This window comes from Vulpes lagopus, chromosome 12 (genome assembly GCF_018345385.1).
Source record: "Vulpes lagopus strain Blue_001 chromosome 12, ASM1834538v1, whole genome shotgun sequence".
Classification (NCBI taxonomy): Eukaryota; Metazoa; Chordata; class Mammalia; order Carnivora; family Canidae; genus Vulpes; species Vulpes lagopus.
The window spans coordinates 12,500,373-12,516,266 of NC_054835.1; the positions used below are offsets into that span (position 1 = coordinate 12,500,373).

The window sequence follows — 15,894 nt, forward strand, 5'->3', positions numbered from 1 at the left end:
CCTGGTCCCCCCGCCGTGGGGCTCCCGCTGGGCGCCCGCGAGGAGGGCCCCGCAGCCAAAGCCCCCGGGCGCGGCCGGGGCGGGGCCGCGGGCGCCCCCTCCCAAGGCCGCCCCTCCCCCACGCCCGCCGCGCTGCCTCCGCCCCTCCCCTCCTCCTCCCGGAGCCCCTCCCCTCCTCCTCCCCGGGGCCCTCCGCCGCTCCCCTCCCCCGCCCCCCGCCTCCCTCCCGGTGCCCCTCCCCTCCCCCGCCCCTGCCCCTCTCCTGCGCCCCCGCCCCCGCCCCCGCCCCCGCCCGGGCCGGCCGGCAGAGTGCGCCCTCGCGTGGACGTGGACGTGGACGTGGTCGTGGACGCGGGCGCGGGCGCGGGCGCGCGGGGAGGCGGCGGCGGAGGGCAGCCGTTGCGGGCCGGCCCGCGGGGCTGGGGCTGAGGCCGAGCCGAGCCGGGCCCGCGCACGCCGGGGCCCACCATGCGGCGGCTGCGGCGCCTGGCGCACCTGGTGCTCTTCTGTCCCTTCTCCAAGGGCCTGCAGGTAGGCGTCCGTCCCCGGGGTCTGCCGCGGGTCGCGGGGCTCCTACGCTCTGCGCTGCAGGGCCCCGGGGCTGCTGCGGGGCTGCGAGGGCTGGGAGCGGCGCCGATGGGCCGGCGGAGGGGAGGCGGATGCTGCGGGGGGCCGCGGAGGCGGCCCTGCTTCGGGGCCGCCCCCCACCCCCCCCACCCCCACCCCCCACCCCCCCACCCCCTCCCCCACGCCCCGGCAGGCCCAGAAACCACGCCGTGGCCTGCCGTCTCCTCTTTCCTCATTTGAAAGAGGGAAGGTTTGTGTTTGTGTTATGGAAAACTTGGGACACCTAGAGACGCTTTCCGAAGGACATAACGTCCCCCCTGGGTCATCTCCCAGCCAGCCCGAGTCCAGGGGTGTGCCCTGACCCCACCGTGACCTTGGACATGTCCCTGTCCAGCCTGGGGCCCGCTGTCTGCCCCGGGAGACCCCTCTGAGAAGCCTGTCACTTCTGCTTTGGGTGCTCCTAGGCAGGCCCACCCTGTGACGGAGATGCCCACACCTGGCCTCCCCAGGCTGTCTCAGGGCCCAGCCAATAGGGTCCCTGGAAGGGTGGTGGTGCCCTTGGGCGCCAGCGGCCTGAATGTCCTCAGCTCCCCTGTGGGGAAAAACCTCAGAGCCAGGAAACATTGGGGTTTGGTGTGGGACACCCTCCTTGACCACCTAGGACCTTGGGGTTCATCCTGGTCTTGGCCCAGCCCTTGACCATGTGGGAGCTGAGGTGTCCCAAGGCCCACCCCTAGGCCAGGAAGTCGGGTGTGTACTGCCCCCTCCAGGGGCCTTGACTGGGTTGCTGCAGGGATGGGGGGAGAGGGGAGAGCTTGACCTAGGACCCAGGATGCCCTGGTTCCCTTTGCCCTGCAGAGGCCCCACCCACTTGCTGTTATCAGGTCCCATTCAGAGCCTCAGTTTCCCTCCTGGGCTGGAGGTGAGGTTGGTGCCATCGTGCTGGCCCGAGGCTAATGTGGCTGTGACTGACCTGGTCAGTGGCTGCATCAGGAACCGGGGCCAGGTGGTCCTGGGGAGCAGTTGCATGGGATGCTCCTGAGGACGAGGGACTCCCTGGGGGCTCCCTCACTGGGGGAGCCAGGCCCCCGGCCGGGGGAGAGGCAGGCAGGGGCTGCTCTTGGAGGAAGTAGGTATCTAAGATCAGGATATTGGGTCAGTGGGAGCCTGCCAATGGGGACTGTGTCCTGGGAGAGCCTCAGGGGGTCTGGCTGGGGTGTGGCTAGTGTGTGGGAGGGCCCACTGCCACTTTGTGAGCCCCCAGTCCAGCTCTGCTCCAGCCTGCCCTCCTCTTGGCTGGGAGCCCCCAACCCCCTGGGGCCAGTCTCAGGGCCCCCTCAGCCACACACACACACACACACACACACACACACACACACACACACACACACGGGCCGCCACCTTGCAGAGCATTGTTCTGCCCACTGGAAGTCTTCTGACCTTGTCCTGCCGAAACAACACCCCTAGCTCCCCAGCCCCCCACCCACTGTTTCTCTGCTTTCCTGTTTTTCATTTTGAACAAATCTGACGGAAGCAGATGTGGTGGCCGGGACAAGTGGGCCCTAGGCCCAGCCTCTTGGCCTGCACAGGGCACCTCAGCCTACTGCTCCTTGGCCACTGAGGCTCCAGGCATGCCCTGCGGCTCTTGGGGTCCTCCTGCCGCAGCCCCCCCCCCAGGAGGGCCTCAGTGCGAATGGGTGCCATGGAAGCAGGAGGTGAGGCCCCTGCCTCTCCTGAAGGAACGTGAAAATGGCCATAGCCCCCGTGCTGGGCCCAGAGGCCCCTACCTACCCTGTGTTCACCAGAGAGCTGGTGGCCCCATCTCTCAGAGCCAGCCAGGACCCAGAACTAGCAGGCCCAGCGCTGTGGCCCAGTGGGGCACATAGGAGTTGGTCGGGTAGCTGGGGCACATAGCGCCCCCCCCCCATGCGGGTAGGGGCCTCCTGCTTTCTGGCGCTGGGGTCCAGCCACCTTGACCGGAACACTGGTGACCCTGTGCCCTCAGCTGGCTGCTCCCTGACAGCAGTCCGGGTGGCCTGTGGTTTGCCAGGGTGGCTCGGGGGCAGGGTGGGAAGGGAGAGGGTGCCCCTGGAACCCGGGTTTGGGAGCTGGGTGGGAGGCCACACCCTCAGTGCACCTGCTGCAGGTGGGTCTGGGCCCCTGGCCCCTGTGACTCTGCTCATCGGCTGGGGAAGCTGGCAGAGGGCTGAGCCCGCAGAGACGCCGTCCCAGCCCACCGCAGACATGGGGGCAGTGCTCTGGCAGTGGGGCTGGGGCTTGTCTCATTTATTCTTTGTTGCGGGAAAATACACATAACTTAAAATTTACTGTCTCAGGGGCGTCAGCACACTCACACTGTCATGTATGTTCCCTCTGTCCATGTTCTATTTCCCAGACTGGACTCTGTCCCTGTGACACACACCCCCCCCCCCACCCCCGTGTCTGTGAGTCTGACTCCTCAGGAGCCTCCTGGGAGCGAGTCCTTCAGGGCTGGTCCCCCTACGCCAGGTTCACCTTCCTCGGCACTGTGTCCCCCAGGTCCATCTGCATTGTGGCAGGTGCCGGGATTTCTTCCTCTTAAACAGTGAATGATTTTCCGTGCTGTGGATGGACCCTGTTCACCTGCCAGTGGTCCCTTGGGTTGGCCCTTCTTTGGCTCTGGGGACAATGCCCATGGGGGTACAGTCCTGTATGGGCAGCAGGGCTGCTGAGGCCTGCCCTCCACACCAGCGGCCTCCACGCCTCTACCTGGGTCCCCGACACTGGCCCTGCATCAGCGAGGACTCCCCACCTGTCGGAGGACAGCGTGCACAGGGTGGTGGGAGGTGGTGGTGATGTTCCAGCTTGACCTTGTGCAGAGGTTAAAGGTACATCATGAAATGAGAGCAAGATGGGAGAAAAATCTCTGAAAAATACTTTTACTCATCGAAATAGAGTTGCCAATCGTGTGGCCTCCTTCCTTTTGAGGTTTATTTTTGCCTGCGCCGAGATGTAAGTCTGGGAGGACCAGGCACCTGCCCCCACCCCAGAGTGGGCGCATGGAGGGTGAAGGGTGATGGAGCGGAGCAGGGTGTTGGGCCCTGGGAGAGGAAGGCTGGGAAGGCCGGGAGACCCACGCACCCCGGGTTTGGTGCATCCTCACAGGCCTCTCTCCTGCAGGGCCGGCTCCCGGGCCTCAGGGTCAAGTACGTCTTCCTGGTCTGGCTGGGCATCTTCGTGGGCAGCTGGATGGTGTATGTGCACTACTCGTCCTACGCGGAGCTCTGCCGTGGGCGTGTGTGTCAGGTGGTCATCGTAAGTGTCGCCGGGGGCCGGCCTTGGGCTGACGCGGAGCAGTGAGCCCCGGGCCTCTTTCCCACCTGGTGCTGGCCACTCAGAGGTGGCCCTGGATCCTCAGAGGCGCCAGCGTGGTGGACTTTTGAGATGGATCTGATGGCACTGGGTGTGGGAGAGGCTAGGGAGTGGCAGGGAGGCAGGGGGACAGTGGGGAGGCCGCTGTGGGTGGGAAGGAGGGTGTGAGCTGGTGGCTGGAACGTTCCAAGATGCCTGGGGGGAGGACTTTTAGCAGGGAGACCCTTAGTGGCCTTGAGCGCCCCTCCCAGAGTTAGGGATCAGATGCAGTGCCAGAGTCCCAGCCTGTGGCCTCAGAGCAGGCCACTCATGAGTGCATGCAAGTCCATGGGTGTGCATGTGGGAGAGTGGGTGCGATGAACCCAAGTGCTCATACACGTGAAGGCACATGGGCTCACGTTTGCACCCCTGGTGGCCACACTGACTCGGGCTGAGGGGACAGGACCACAGTGGCCCTGGGGTCCCCAGCAAGCTCCAGACTCCTCTGTCCCAGCTCTGCACCCTGCCTGGCCTCCCCAGCGAGCTGAGGGCCTAGGCTCTGCTGCCCCAGGACAGGCCTCCCCTGTAGGGGAGGATAGGGGATAGGGCGTAGATAGCCGCCCTATCTACGTCACCGCAGCCTGGAGCTGCTCCCCACCGTAAACTGAAGGGGGCCCCATGTCCCAGCTCCGCAGGCCTGCTCTGGCCAAGTTTGGTGGGGTTAGAGTGGGGGCCTGGGGAACCCCGTGACAGGATTTGCAAGAGGCCGAGAGGGGTCTAGTCCCAACTGTTGGCTGCATACCTCCCCGGGGCCCAGTTAGCACCCAGTGCCCAGGATGCAGGACCCACACTGGGGGAGAGGCCTCTCTGCCTCCCCCATGATGGTGGCCTCCAGGGGCCAGGCCTGAGCTGGGCACTGGAACTCAGCTCTGCCCTCAATGTCCTGGGGTCTGGGGGTCGTGTAGGGCAGATGGGGGCATCTGGCAGGGGAGGCCCTGCTGTGTGGGCTGCTCAGGGTGAGGGTGGTGCTGGGGCAGCCAAGGGCCCTGAGAGGTGGGTGAGGGTTGTAGTGAGCTCTGGGGCTGGGGTGCACTGCAGGTGTGAGGGCAGCAGCGGGGGGTGGGGGGCACTTAGGGATGCAGGGAGCAGCCGCTGGAGGCTCAGCAGGGGATTCTGAGACCCACGAAACTGTTGGCTAAGGCTGTCTCCCTGGGTTGCCCCTGGGCTGTGGGGGCACCCTCCCCTTTCCTGAGGAGATCTGCCTGCCTCGTGGGGGTTCCAGAGCGTGTCCAAAAGCAACCAGGGTCATGGGGCAGGTTCTTTCGGGCTCTGAGGCTTTGGCAGGTATGTAGCCTCCTGTAGATGGGGAACAGGCTGGGAGGCAGGGCCCTGTGCCCCCAGCCTGATGGGCTGGAAGTGCCCTGAGGCCACGGGGCAGTCTGCCCCCTCAGCCCCCAGGGAGCCTCTCCCCAGCCTGGAGGTCAGTGTGGCCAAGAGGCTCCTTCCCTGGCCCTGGGGGGGGAGGGTTGCTGGGCACAAGCGTTTTCCTGGCTGCCCACCCAGAAGGCCCTGTGCTGCTGGGGCCCAGAGCCCACTGCTGGCAGGGGGATGACTTTTCCCTGTGTTTCCTTTACCATCTGGGTGAGCAGCCAGCGATTGCATGACACCACAGCTGACGCCTCCTTCTCAGGCCTCTGGTTCTGTCCCGGGCCTGCCCTCCATCCTCCCCACACTGCAGTGGCACCCGGCTCTGCGTCCTCCCGTCCTCCTCGTCCTCCCCACTCCTCCCTGGGCTCGCTTGCTCGCTTCCCTCTCCTTCCTCCCAGCCAGGCTCTGTGAGGGCCGGATTCCATGGCAACGGTGATGCACTTCCAGGAATGCACCCCACCAGCTCCAAGCTGCAGATGCTGGACTCCCATCCCCCCCAGGGTGCCCCCACCTTCCTGCTTGGGTCAGCCCAGACCAGCAGGGCAGCCACAGCAGAGCCCAGCTAGTTCTGGCTGCAAGCAGCTCCCACTCACAGGGCATCTAGCTAATGAGGTGGCCTGGGGGGCGGGCGGGCAGCTTGTGTGAGGGACAGCCCCAGGCCCAGAACTTGGGGGTGGGGGGAGCCCCATCACAGACCCTGCTAGTAGCCCCCTCCCATCACCCTGGGGCAGGGGCAGGGCCCCATCATGTCCAGCTCTGCTGCTCCCACTTCCTGCCACAGGGGAGAGCCCACCTTGAGGGACGGTGGGGATGGGTGGTAAGAGTGGCTGTGACTCTGCGAGGGGCTGGCAAACAAAGCCTCCTGCCAGCGGGGTGAGGTGCCCAGGCCCTCCGCGTGGCTCAGGTGTGGCCACAGAGAGCTGAGTCAAGTGGAGCAGCTGAAGAACCAGGGGCAGCTAGCATGTGTGATGGGGTCACAACTTGCCCCGCACCCCAGAGGACTCAGAGCCAGCCAGGGGAGGGGCCCCTCCTCCTCAGGCGACGTCCTGGTGTCTTCCTCCCATCCCCAGTGTGACCAGTACCGCAAGGGCATCATCTCTGGCTCCATCTGCCAGGACCTGTGCAACCTGCACAAGGTGGAGTGGAGGACGTGCCTGTCGTCCGTCCCGGGCCAGCAGGTAAGCCCAGCAGGCTCTGGCCGGGCTCAGCCCCGGGGCCCTGCTGGGAGGCCCTCCTGCCCTTTGCCTGGGGGCCCGGGGCTCAGACACAAGGTGCAGCGGGAGGGGACGTCTGCTCGGAGGACCCCTGTGGCCCCATCCAGGTGTACAGCGGGCTGTGGCAGGGCAAGGAGGTGACCATTAAGTGTGGCATCGAGGAGGGCCTGGACCCCAAGGCCAGGTCAGACCCGGCCCCCCGGCAGGAGCTGGTGCTGTTCGACAAGCCCACTCGGGGCACCTCGATTAAGGAGTTCCGAGAGATGACCCTCAGCTTCCTCAAGGTCAGTAGGCTCCTGGGGGCTATGTGGAGTTCAGGGCAGGGGGAGTCAGAGCCCCCAGCCAGGCGTGTGGCTGGACCCCAGCTCCGGGCAGACCCTTGCTCAGGGGAGCACCTATTGGGTACAGAGGGCCCCCCTCTGCCCAGGGGGCATCTGTGTGGGGAGAACACAGGAGACAGGGATTGGCGGGAGCACCTTCACCTCTGTGCTCCCCAGCTCCAAATCTCGGTGCAGATGCCGGGACCCAGAGCCCCGGGAGCAGCTCCTGGAGAAGTGAGGGGGCACCAGTGCTCAGCAAGGGCTTCCAGGAGACGGCAAGGGTAGCTTTGCACAGCCCTGAGTTGTCCCCTCCCTCTATGTACTGGGAGGTGGGCTCTCCCCAGCTGGCAGATGTGCTGGGAATCATGGGTGCCTCCCCTTCAGTGATCATCCCAGGGTCTGAGCCAGCTCCGTCAGGGAGGGCGTCCTGCTACCTTAGAGACCTGCCACCAGGTCAAGCCCGCTGGCCCTCATTTGGGCTCCTTTTGTTCTCAATGCTAGGCGACCCTGGGAGACCTACCGTCCCTGCCTGCACTGGTCGGCCAGGTGCTGCTCATGGCCGACTTCAACAAGGACAGCCGGGTGTCCCTGGCCGAGGCCAAGTCGGTATGGGCCCTGCTGCAGCGGAACGAGTTCCTGCTACTACTGTCCCTCCAGGAGGAGCATGCATCCAGGCTGCTGGGTTCCTGTGGGGACCTCTATGTCACCGAGGGGGTACCACATGGCTCCTGGCATGGGGCTGCCCTGCCGCCCCTGCTGCGCACGCTGCTACCGCCTGCCCTGCACTCAGCCCTGCAGCGGTGGCTGGGGCCCGCGTGGCCATGGAGGGCCAAAGTCGCCATCGGCCTGCTGGAGTTCGTGGAGGAGCTCTTCCATGGCGCCTACGGGACCTTCTACATGTGTGAGACCACACTGGCCAACGTGGGCTACACGGCCCAGTATGACTTCAGGATGGCTGACCTGCAGCAGGTGGCCCCTGAGGCGGCCGTGCGCCGCTTCCTGCAGGGCCGCCGCTGTGAGCACAGCAGGGACTGCACTTACGGCCGGGACTGCCGGGCCCCCTGCGACAAGCTCATGAGACAGTGCAAGGACGACCTCATCCAGCCCAACCTGGCCAAGGTGTGTGAGCTGCTGCGGGACTACCTGCTGCCCGGCGCCCCTGCCGACCTGCGCCAGGAGCTGGGCAAGCAGCTGCGCACCTGCACCACGCTCAGCGGGCTGGCCAGCCAGGTGGAGGCGCACCACTCTCTGGTGCTGAGCCACCTGAAGACCTTGCTCTGGAAAGAGATCTCCAACACCAAGTACTCCTGATGGACGAGGACCCCCACCCCTGGGGCCGCCTGCTCCAACCCCAAGTACCCCTGATGGATGAGGACCAACACCCTGCTCCTCCCCATCCCAGGGGGCCACGTGCTCCAACCTCAAGTACTCCTGATGGACAAGCGCCCCCATCCTGCTCATCTCACTCCCAGGGGGCTGCCTGGGCCCTGGAGAGCCACCCTTGCTCTTGGTGCCCCTGTCTTCACTCTGCCTTCCAGCCAAGGACAGGAACACAGGAGCTGAAGGCCTGGCCTGCTCCAGCATCCCCTGGGGCAGTTCCTGTGACCTCCTGCAACAAGCCAGGGAAGCCCTGTGTAGTCCCCCCTCACCCTCGTTCCCCAGCTTCAGATGCCAAGAACCCTGACAGAGGGCCTGCAGAGCTGGACGGGCTCCCCCTGGGCTTTGTTACTTTGAAGAACATGTAAATAAACAACTGTTCTGAGGCCAGAGTTCTCTCATGCCACGTTGGGTCCCTGGCTTGACACCCACCATCCATGGCCTACAGGGCTCAAACGTGGGAGCTGTCCTCACCCAAGCTGGATGGAATTCAGCACAGTCCTTTGGGTCAGTTCACTGGAGAAGCGTCAGCAGGCATCCCATACGGTCTCTCCTTGAGCCCCATTCTGGGGGGCAGGAGGGGAGTGATGGGATGCCAGACACTGAAATGTCCCGTTCCTGCTGAAGACCAGCCCCCATGCCTGGTAGTGGCAGGGTTCACGAGGAAGGTAGCAGATGGAGGCAGCTGTAGGTGAATAAGACCCAGGTGTCCTGGTAACAAGAGGCAGGGCCGGCTCACTTTACAGAACCCCCTCCTGCAGGCCAGCTGCACACAACACAGCCTCAGCGTGAGCAGACTTCAGGGAAAGACTAGATGGAAACCCCATTATCCAGGAAAGAGTCAAGCATTTGCCCTCCCCCTGCACCAGGGGAAGCTGCAGGAGCCCGATGCCCTTTTCTTTGGCAGGTGCCCTGCATTGAGGATGTGCAGGCTGTGACCTGCTGGGTGAAGGGGGCACAAGGCACCCCCATGGGGTCAACAGGTAGCTCCCTCTGTTTCCATTCTGCAAAGTGGAAACCCTGGAATCGTTTTGATGAAAGATGATGTTTCTAAACCTCCACAAAGTAGTCACAGGTCTTATTACTTCTCCATCCCAGATCTGGGGAGGCTCGGGGACCTGGGGGAGGAACAGTGTCCCCATCCTGGGCCATGGGGGGAGGGGGGAGCAGAGGCCACTGATTTTTGCAGGCTTAACTCAAAGTGGTTCTTTAAAAACGCCTGGGAGAGGCAACATGGGAACCTGGAGTGGACACTCTGTGCATGTACTTCCCTGAATGCCATAGACTTGGGACCAGAGGGGCTTTCCTACCCGCACCCACAGGTGCATGCATGAACATGCACACACATGGTGTGCATGTTAGGGCCTCAGCTAATCAGTGCAAGGAAAAGCCAAGTTAAGACAATTTATTTTATTTTTTTAAATTTTTATTTATTTATGATAGTCACACAGAGAGAGAGAGAGAGGCAGAGACACAGGCAAAGGGAGAAGCAGGCTCCATGCAGGGAGCCCGACGTGGGATTCGATCCGGGGTCTCCAGGATCGCGCCCTGGGCCAAAGGCAGGCGCCAAACCGCTGCGCCACCCAGGGATCCCAAGTTAAGACAATTTATTCAAGACCAAGTTTTCAAGTTTTGCCAAGAGAAACACTTTTATTGAAAAAATCATTCAACCCTTCAGCTTACCTTAAAACTCATCCTACATACATCTTTTTCCCCAACTAGATTTTTCTTCCTTGTGGGGTAGGGGAGGAATAATCCAAATATAGCACAAAAAAGTTTAGAATTGGGGCTCCTGGGACGCCTGGGTGGCTCATTGGTTGGGCACCTGCCTTCGGCCTAGGGCGTGATCCTGGAGTCCTGGGATCGAGTTCCGCATTGGGTTCTGCATGGAGCCTGCTTCTCCCTTTGCCTATGTCTCTGCTTCTGTGTCTCTCTGTGCCTCTCATTAACAAATAAATAAAATCATAAAAAAAAAAAGAATTGGGGCTCCTGGGTGGCTCAGTCGGTGGAGCGTCCAACTCTTGGTCTTAGCTCAGGTCTTGTTGTCAGGGTCATGGATCAAGCCCTGTGTCAGGCTCCCCACAGGCTGTGGACTCTGCTTCAGATGTTCCCTCCCTCTGTCCCCCAGCCCCACCCAGCTTGTGCTCTGCTTGTGAAGATCTTACTTCCCCCTTGAACACAATGGCTGGATTAAGAACCAGGACCCTGCAGGGAAGATCCTCCTCATCCTCAGCCCCCAACACAAGGTGCACACAGGGCACATGAAGGCCTGGCACCTCCAAGCTGGAGTGTGCCCAGTCCCTGAGGCAACTCATCTGAGAGCAGAGCCAGGGCCACACTGGCCACTGGGGGGTGCCTCTACAAACCATCACTGCCTCAGAAGCAAAGGCACAGAAGCCCCATTTGTCTGGACCCCTTCCCTAAGCCTTAGCCTGCCTGGATTTCCTGGAGTCCGAACAGTCTCTACTAAGCCCTTCTCTTAAAGGTTCCTGCTGCGTGGGCCCCAACAGAGCCATCTCATGGGGGCAAACTTCAGCTGAGCACACTCAACTGCTTTTCAACGCTTTGCAAAAATGCCTTAAAAAAAAAAAAAGCAAAACATATTACTCTTATTCACCTGAAATCAGTGGGTCTCTCAGCCCCAGTCTTGCGTACTCATCCTGGTGTTGGGCTCTCCACCTGCAAGGAGGCAGGACAGCCCCTGTCACATCCCTCCACTCACCAGTGTCCTGGTTTGGACCATGGCTTACTGGGCTCCACACAGGCCTGACCTTTACAAAGCCAGGTGCAGCCCTCTGGCCTCCCTCCCATCCCCAGCCTGACGAGACATCCTCTCCTCTCAAAGGGTCCTTAAAGCAGGGGTCTGGAGGCACAGGGAGGGACAACAGGCCACTCATAGCAGCTCTCAGCCAGGGATGCACAACACACTTGCCCAAGGACTTCCAGAAAGCCCTCTGCAGACAGACCTACAGAGGGACTGTTTTCAGGAAAGAGACCTCCTCCCGGTCAATCCCATTGTGCCAAAAGCTCATATACATGCATGGTGCACTCAATTCCCTTAAAAGGTCTCTTTACAGACAAATCAGAAAAAGCGTTTGGTGCCAGGCTCCACATTCCCAGGCAGAAGCCCAGGGTAGGTGTGCCTGCCGAGCGCACGTAGAAGCAACCGTGACCACGGCAGCTGAGGCATGTTCGGCTACAAACCATTCTTAGTGCCCACTGTTCTGAGCACTGAGCGTAGAAATAGCCACTTCCTCTTTGCCCTGACATCCCAGGTGCAGCAAAGCAGCTGTATCTGTGGTGCTAGTAGGTCCAGCACCTGCAGGGCAGCCAGTCCCTCCCACCTTCCCACCTGGGTTCCCACCTGGCCAGGCCCAGGAATATGGCCTCCCCCCAGGGGGAGCTAGCCTCATTTCTCCTCTTACCTTCTTCTGGATGGTGCTGGTCATTTATTCTGGCCCCCTACACAGGCTAGCTATCACCTTCCTTCCTGTAACAGTAACAAAAATGCTTAGCCCCAAATCAGAGTAGAATACAAACTGGCTGTCATTGTTATTGTTAACCCAACCAGGGGCCAGTAAACCACCTCTGCAGGATTCTGAAGAACCTGACCGGGTGGCCAGGCAGGTGGCAGAAGTTAACTATGAATAGCGTCCTTTACCTTTTCTGCCATCACCTTGCAGAGCCCTGGCAGACAGCCCAAAGTGGAGGTCATGGACCTCGACAGCCAGCGCTGGCACCTGGAAGTAGCTGTGTCTGATGCACCTGGGATGGCTTTTCTTAGGGACTCCCACACCCTCTCAACCTGAGCTTCTTTAATCTGAATTAATTTGAACTTTACTGGATTGTTAGGTTGTGGTGTTCACTTAACCCCAAGAAGAAAATCTCCGGCGCCATGGTTTGATTCATCCACTGTGACAAATACGTATAACTGAGATGTTCGGCAAGTCAGACCACCTGAACTCTGAGGGACCCACGTCTCCATCGGAGGCTACCCAAGAACTAGGACAATCCAAGGGCTTTTACACGTTGGCCTGAGGCTGCCAGCAAACAGGCACCGCCAGATGCACTGTCAAGTGTCAGACTATTAATCATCCAGACGTTCACCAGCTGAACACTGGGCGTAGATAAGCCTCTCTTCTTTCTGCCACCCAATGACACAAATGTGACACAGATGCAGCCACACCTGCAACGCCTCTGGGGGCAGTGGAGACGAAGGACCACCTACCTACCCCATTTCAGGAGACGGCACAGAAAGCGCTGAAGTTGCAAACAACAGTTAGTTGTTGACGCTAACCTGTCAACTCACCCGAGATCCCAGGGCGCTCTTCCAGGCCGGGTTTCCAGCAGGAAAGCTCCCTAGAGGAAAAAAAGAAACGAACCCTTTTCAGAAACCCGACACGTGCGCAAAGGAGCTCTGCACCCACACGGCTCTGCTGCGTTTGCAACCCCAAGATCCTGCCACCTGGGCCGTGTATTCCCAGAATACACCGGGCCGTTCACCTCCCACCGCCAACCCGGCTTGAGCGCGCGCAACACCGGGGTTAGGGGCGGGGGTCCCGCCTGACGTGCCAGCCGCTGGGGCCGGTGCACACACTCCAGCCGGCAGCGCTGGCACCTCTGCGGCAGGCGGCCCGGCCAGGGAGGGACCCAGGCACCGCGGCACGCGGACGCCGCCCTACGTTTGGCCATAACGCACTAAATAACGACCGGGCCGCCTTTCCAAACAAAAGTACAACAACTCCTCACCCCCGAGCGCGGACTTACGGAAAGCCGGGACCTGCGCACCATACCTCGACCGGCGAGCCGCCCCGCCGCCCCGAGAAAGGGCGCACACCCACACGTCGCGCCTTTTATAGCGCGTACGGCGGCCCGCGAGGGTCAGACGACACCGCCCCGAGCCCCCCGCTGCAGCGCCCTCTAGCGGGCCCTCCCGGTGTTGACGCGGCAGGCCCCGCAGGCCCTGCAGGTGGCGTCGGGGGCGGGAAGCAGGACCTCTCCCACGCCCGGGCCGCCCGGCCCCGCAGGCTGGGCTTCTCCTCCCCGAGAGCGGGACGTGGAAAAATGGAAATCGCAGTGACCCTACATCCGTAAGCGGCCGAACGGCCCGAGCCAGTCTACGCAAGGCACACTGAACAGCGCCAGGCACGCCAGCGCTCGACCCTGCCTCCCCAGGTTCCCGCCCTGCACCCCCCCCCCACCACCGAGCGTCCTTGAAGCGGGCGCCACCTCCTTACTCCTGGCAGCAGGGCGTCTGGCTATGGGATCTCCGAGTGCAGCGCCCGAAGCCCCTCGGGAAGACCCCTGCAGGGTCTTGGCCCTCACCCACCCAGGACAGGTCTCCCGCTGACGGGAGGATCACCTTCACCGGCCAGCCCCTGGGGCAGGGTCTGGGAGGACCCGCCTAGATTCGTTAGCCCCCTGCTGCTTCCCACCAGCTAACCCGTTACCTGCTCACTTGGGCAGGTGGGGGTGACGTCATGCATCAGCCTTATCTTGTAAGCTCTGGCTGCGGGGGGGCTTCCATGAAGAGCTCCACAGCATTCTCAGTGATGAGCATCTTTGCCCTAGGGGCAAAGTGGGGCGTCCCGAGGTACACCCACACCTGCCTCCCTCTGCAGTCTAGCTGTTGGGGCTGAAGGCTCTGCTGCCTGTGACCTTTCCCTGCAGTACTGGGCAGTACTGGGCAGGTGGGCTGCTCTCCCCTTGCAGATGCACTGCACACTGGAGGAGCAATAGTAGTCTGGCTTCCCTGGGACAGGCCAGGCTGGTTTGAGGAAGGAAGGACACCCACCCCCATCTACCCAACAACTTGGAGGAAGCAAAATCCCAGTGGAAACAGCTAGACCTTTGCAGACCTAATGCTGAAAAAAAAAAAAAAAAAGAGGACTTTCCTACACTCTAGTGGGACTCCCTGGCCCGGCCATGGCATAGTGGGGCCCCCTGAATCCAGTGCTGCGCCACCCTGGCCTTGTGCCTGAATGTCACACTCTGGTCTTCAAAGCAGCTGGCCACATAGTTGGACTAGGTAATGATGGCATGGACAGTGGGAGGCAGGTGCTCATTGCTCTTCTTGACCTGCTGGGACCACATGTAGCCCAGGCAGCTGTAGGGCACCACCTTCTGGAACAGGTCCTGTGGGTCAGGGCGAGTGTCCCCAGGCCCTGCCACACCTCAGGGCTCAGCATCCGCAGCCTCCCAGTTTCAGGGAGGGTCCCTGGTCAGAACTCCAGCTCAGGAAGCTGAGGATGTGGCCCAAGCTTATGGGAATCCCTGGGTTTGCTCTCGCCCACCGAGAAAACCCAGCACAGGATGGCCAGGCCCCCAGACTGAAAGAAATGGAAATAACATCTCACTTCCTCCAAGCACCAGAAGGCAGCTCACACCTGCTCACCTGGAGGGGGCATCGTCCACCCATCTTCACAGGCCCTTTGCTCCATGCCCCTGCGCAGCTGCACCCTTCCTATGGCCACAAAACATAGCATCGTTTTTCTCACCCATAGAGTCTGGTGCACATCAGTGGTCTAATAAGTGCTGTGGCTGCAGAGCCTCTTGGGCAAATGGGGCTGGTGACCAGCGCTGGCCCATAGGGTTTCCTTCACCAGAGTCCCTCCCCGGGAGCTCCCATCTCTGACACATATTCCCCGTGTCCTCCCCTCCCCTTGCTCGTGCGTGTGTTGGTCTCTGTCCCTGTGGACCCCATGGACGTGAAGCAGTGTTTGCACAGAAGTTTGTGAAAACTTTCTCTGGCCTTGGGTTGTGACAATGCTTCTGCCCTCTGTGGAGTGTCTTCCAGCTTTCTGCATTTCCCTTGTGTCTGTGTTGGCCACAGGGAGAACCCACCGTTTCCTGCCTGGGGTCTGGCTGTGGGGTCCCAGAAAGATGGGGTCTCGACCACTAGAGTGTGCCCATATTTACTTAAGGGGCCTCTGTTATGACACCTCCTCTTTCATCCATCATGGATTTCAATACCGAATAAAGGAAATTCTGTGTTAAATAAACACACACAAATGGATCCCTTTGAAATATGTGAGCAGACACAAAGGCACCTACTGTGGGATTCCACTCACAGGAAACATCCAGAACACGTAATGGGACAGAGAGAGAGAGAGAGCAACTTAGGGATTTCCAGAGCCTGGGCTGGGGAAGAAATGGGTTGGGAAGGCTTCTGGGTCAGGGTGTCCTTTGGGGACTGAGATGTTCTACAGCAAAGTTCTGTGATGTGGTGGCACAGTTGTGGGAACACACTTCATACTTATGATTTGTTCAATTGAAAAGAAGTAATTTTATTTAAAAGAAATAGTATATGCCACACAGAATGTGTAAAGATAGAAAGACAGTGAACAGATACCAGAAAGAAAGACCACAGGGGGAGGGGATGACATGTGGGCAGTGGGTCGGGGTCAGGTGATGGACTGAAGGGTGATTGTACAAGGAGGTCTCCTCGAAGGGCTGTGGGCTCCAGGTGTGTCTCTGGGAGCCCTGCAGGAACAGGAGGAGGGGCAGGGGCAGGAGTAGGGTCCCTGTCAAGACCAGGGGCAGGGGCAGGATACATGTCAGGACCAGGGGCAGAAGCAAAGTCATTGTCAGGAGGAGGCGCAAGGCCAGGAGTTGGGACAAGGGCCAGCCCTGGAGCAGGAGCAATAACAGGTCCAGGG

The 15,894-nt window shown here is 61.2% G+C and overlaps 1 protein-coding gene, 1 long non-coding RNA gene and 2 other non-coding genes across 4 annotated transcripts; 1 reads left to right on the forward strand and 3 right to left on the reverse strand.

Moving 5' to 3' along the window:
* Window positions 1-250: 250 nt before the first annotated feature.
* DIPK1B (divergent protein kinase domain 1B) lies at window positions 251-8,626 on the forward strand. Its single transcript, XM_041726456.1, has 5 exons — window positions 251-531; window positions 3,727-3,861; window positions 6,396-6,503; window positions 6,647-6,823; window positions 7,361-8,626. The coding sequence occupies exons 1-5, from the start codon at window positions 469-471 to the stop codon at window positions 8,168-8,170; spliced, it is 1,293 nt and encodes a 430-aa protein (XP_041582390.1). The 5' UTR covers window positions 251-468; the 3' UTR covers window positions 8,171-8,626.
* A 1,569-nt stretch (window positions 8,627-10,195) lies between these two features.
* LOC121473767 lies at window positions 10,196-13,067 on the reverse strand. The gene is made up of 4 exons (XR_005983222.1): window positions 13,004-13,067; window positions 12,546-12,595; window positions 11,662-11,726; window positions 10,196-10,915 (listed from the first exon to the last, which is right to left on the reverse strand). It is a non-coding gene; the product is annotated as an uncharacterized LOC121473767 (long non-coding RNA).
* LOC121474355 lies at window positions 11,423-11,558 on the reverse strand. Its single transcript, XR_005983365.1, has one exon. It is a non-coding gene; the product is annotated as a small nucleolar RNA SNORA43 (small nucleolar RNA).
* Window positions 12,312-12,444, reverse strand: LOC121474363. Its single transcript, XR_005983373.1, has one exon. It is a non-coding gene; the product is annotated as a small nucleolar RNA SNORA17 (small nucleolar RNA).
* Window positions 13,068-15,894: the final 2,827 nt, after the last annotated feature.

Coding starts and splice junctions, on each gene's coding strand:
- DIPK1B (XM_041726456.1), top strand. CDS start 469: ATGCGGCGGCTGCGGCGCCTGGCGCACCTGGTGCTCTTCTGTCCCTTC. Junction 532..3,726: donor CCTTCTCCAAGGGCCTGCAG/GTAGGCGTCCGT, acceptor TCTCTCCTGCAG/GGCCGGCTCCCGGGCCTCAG. Junction 3,862..6,395: donor GTGTGTGTCAGGTGGTCATC/GTAAGTGTCGCC, acceptor TCCCATCCCCAG/TGTGACCAGTACCGCAAGGG.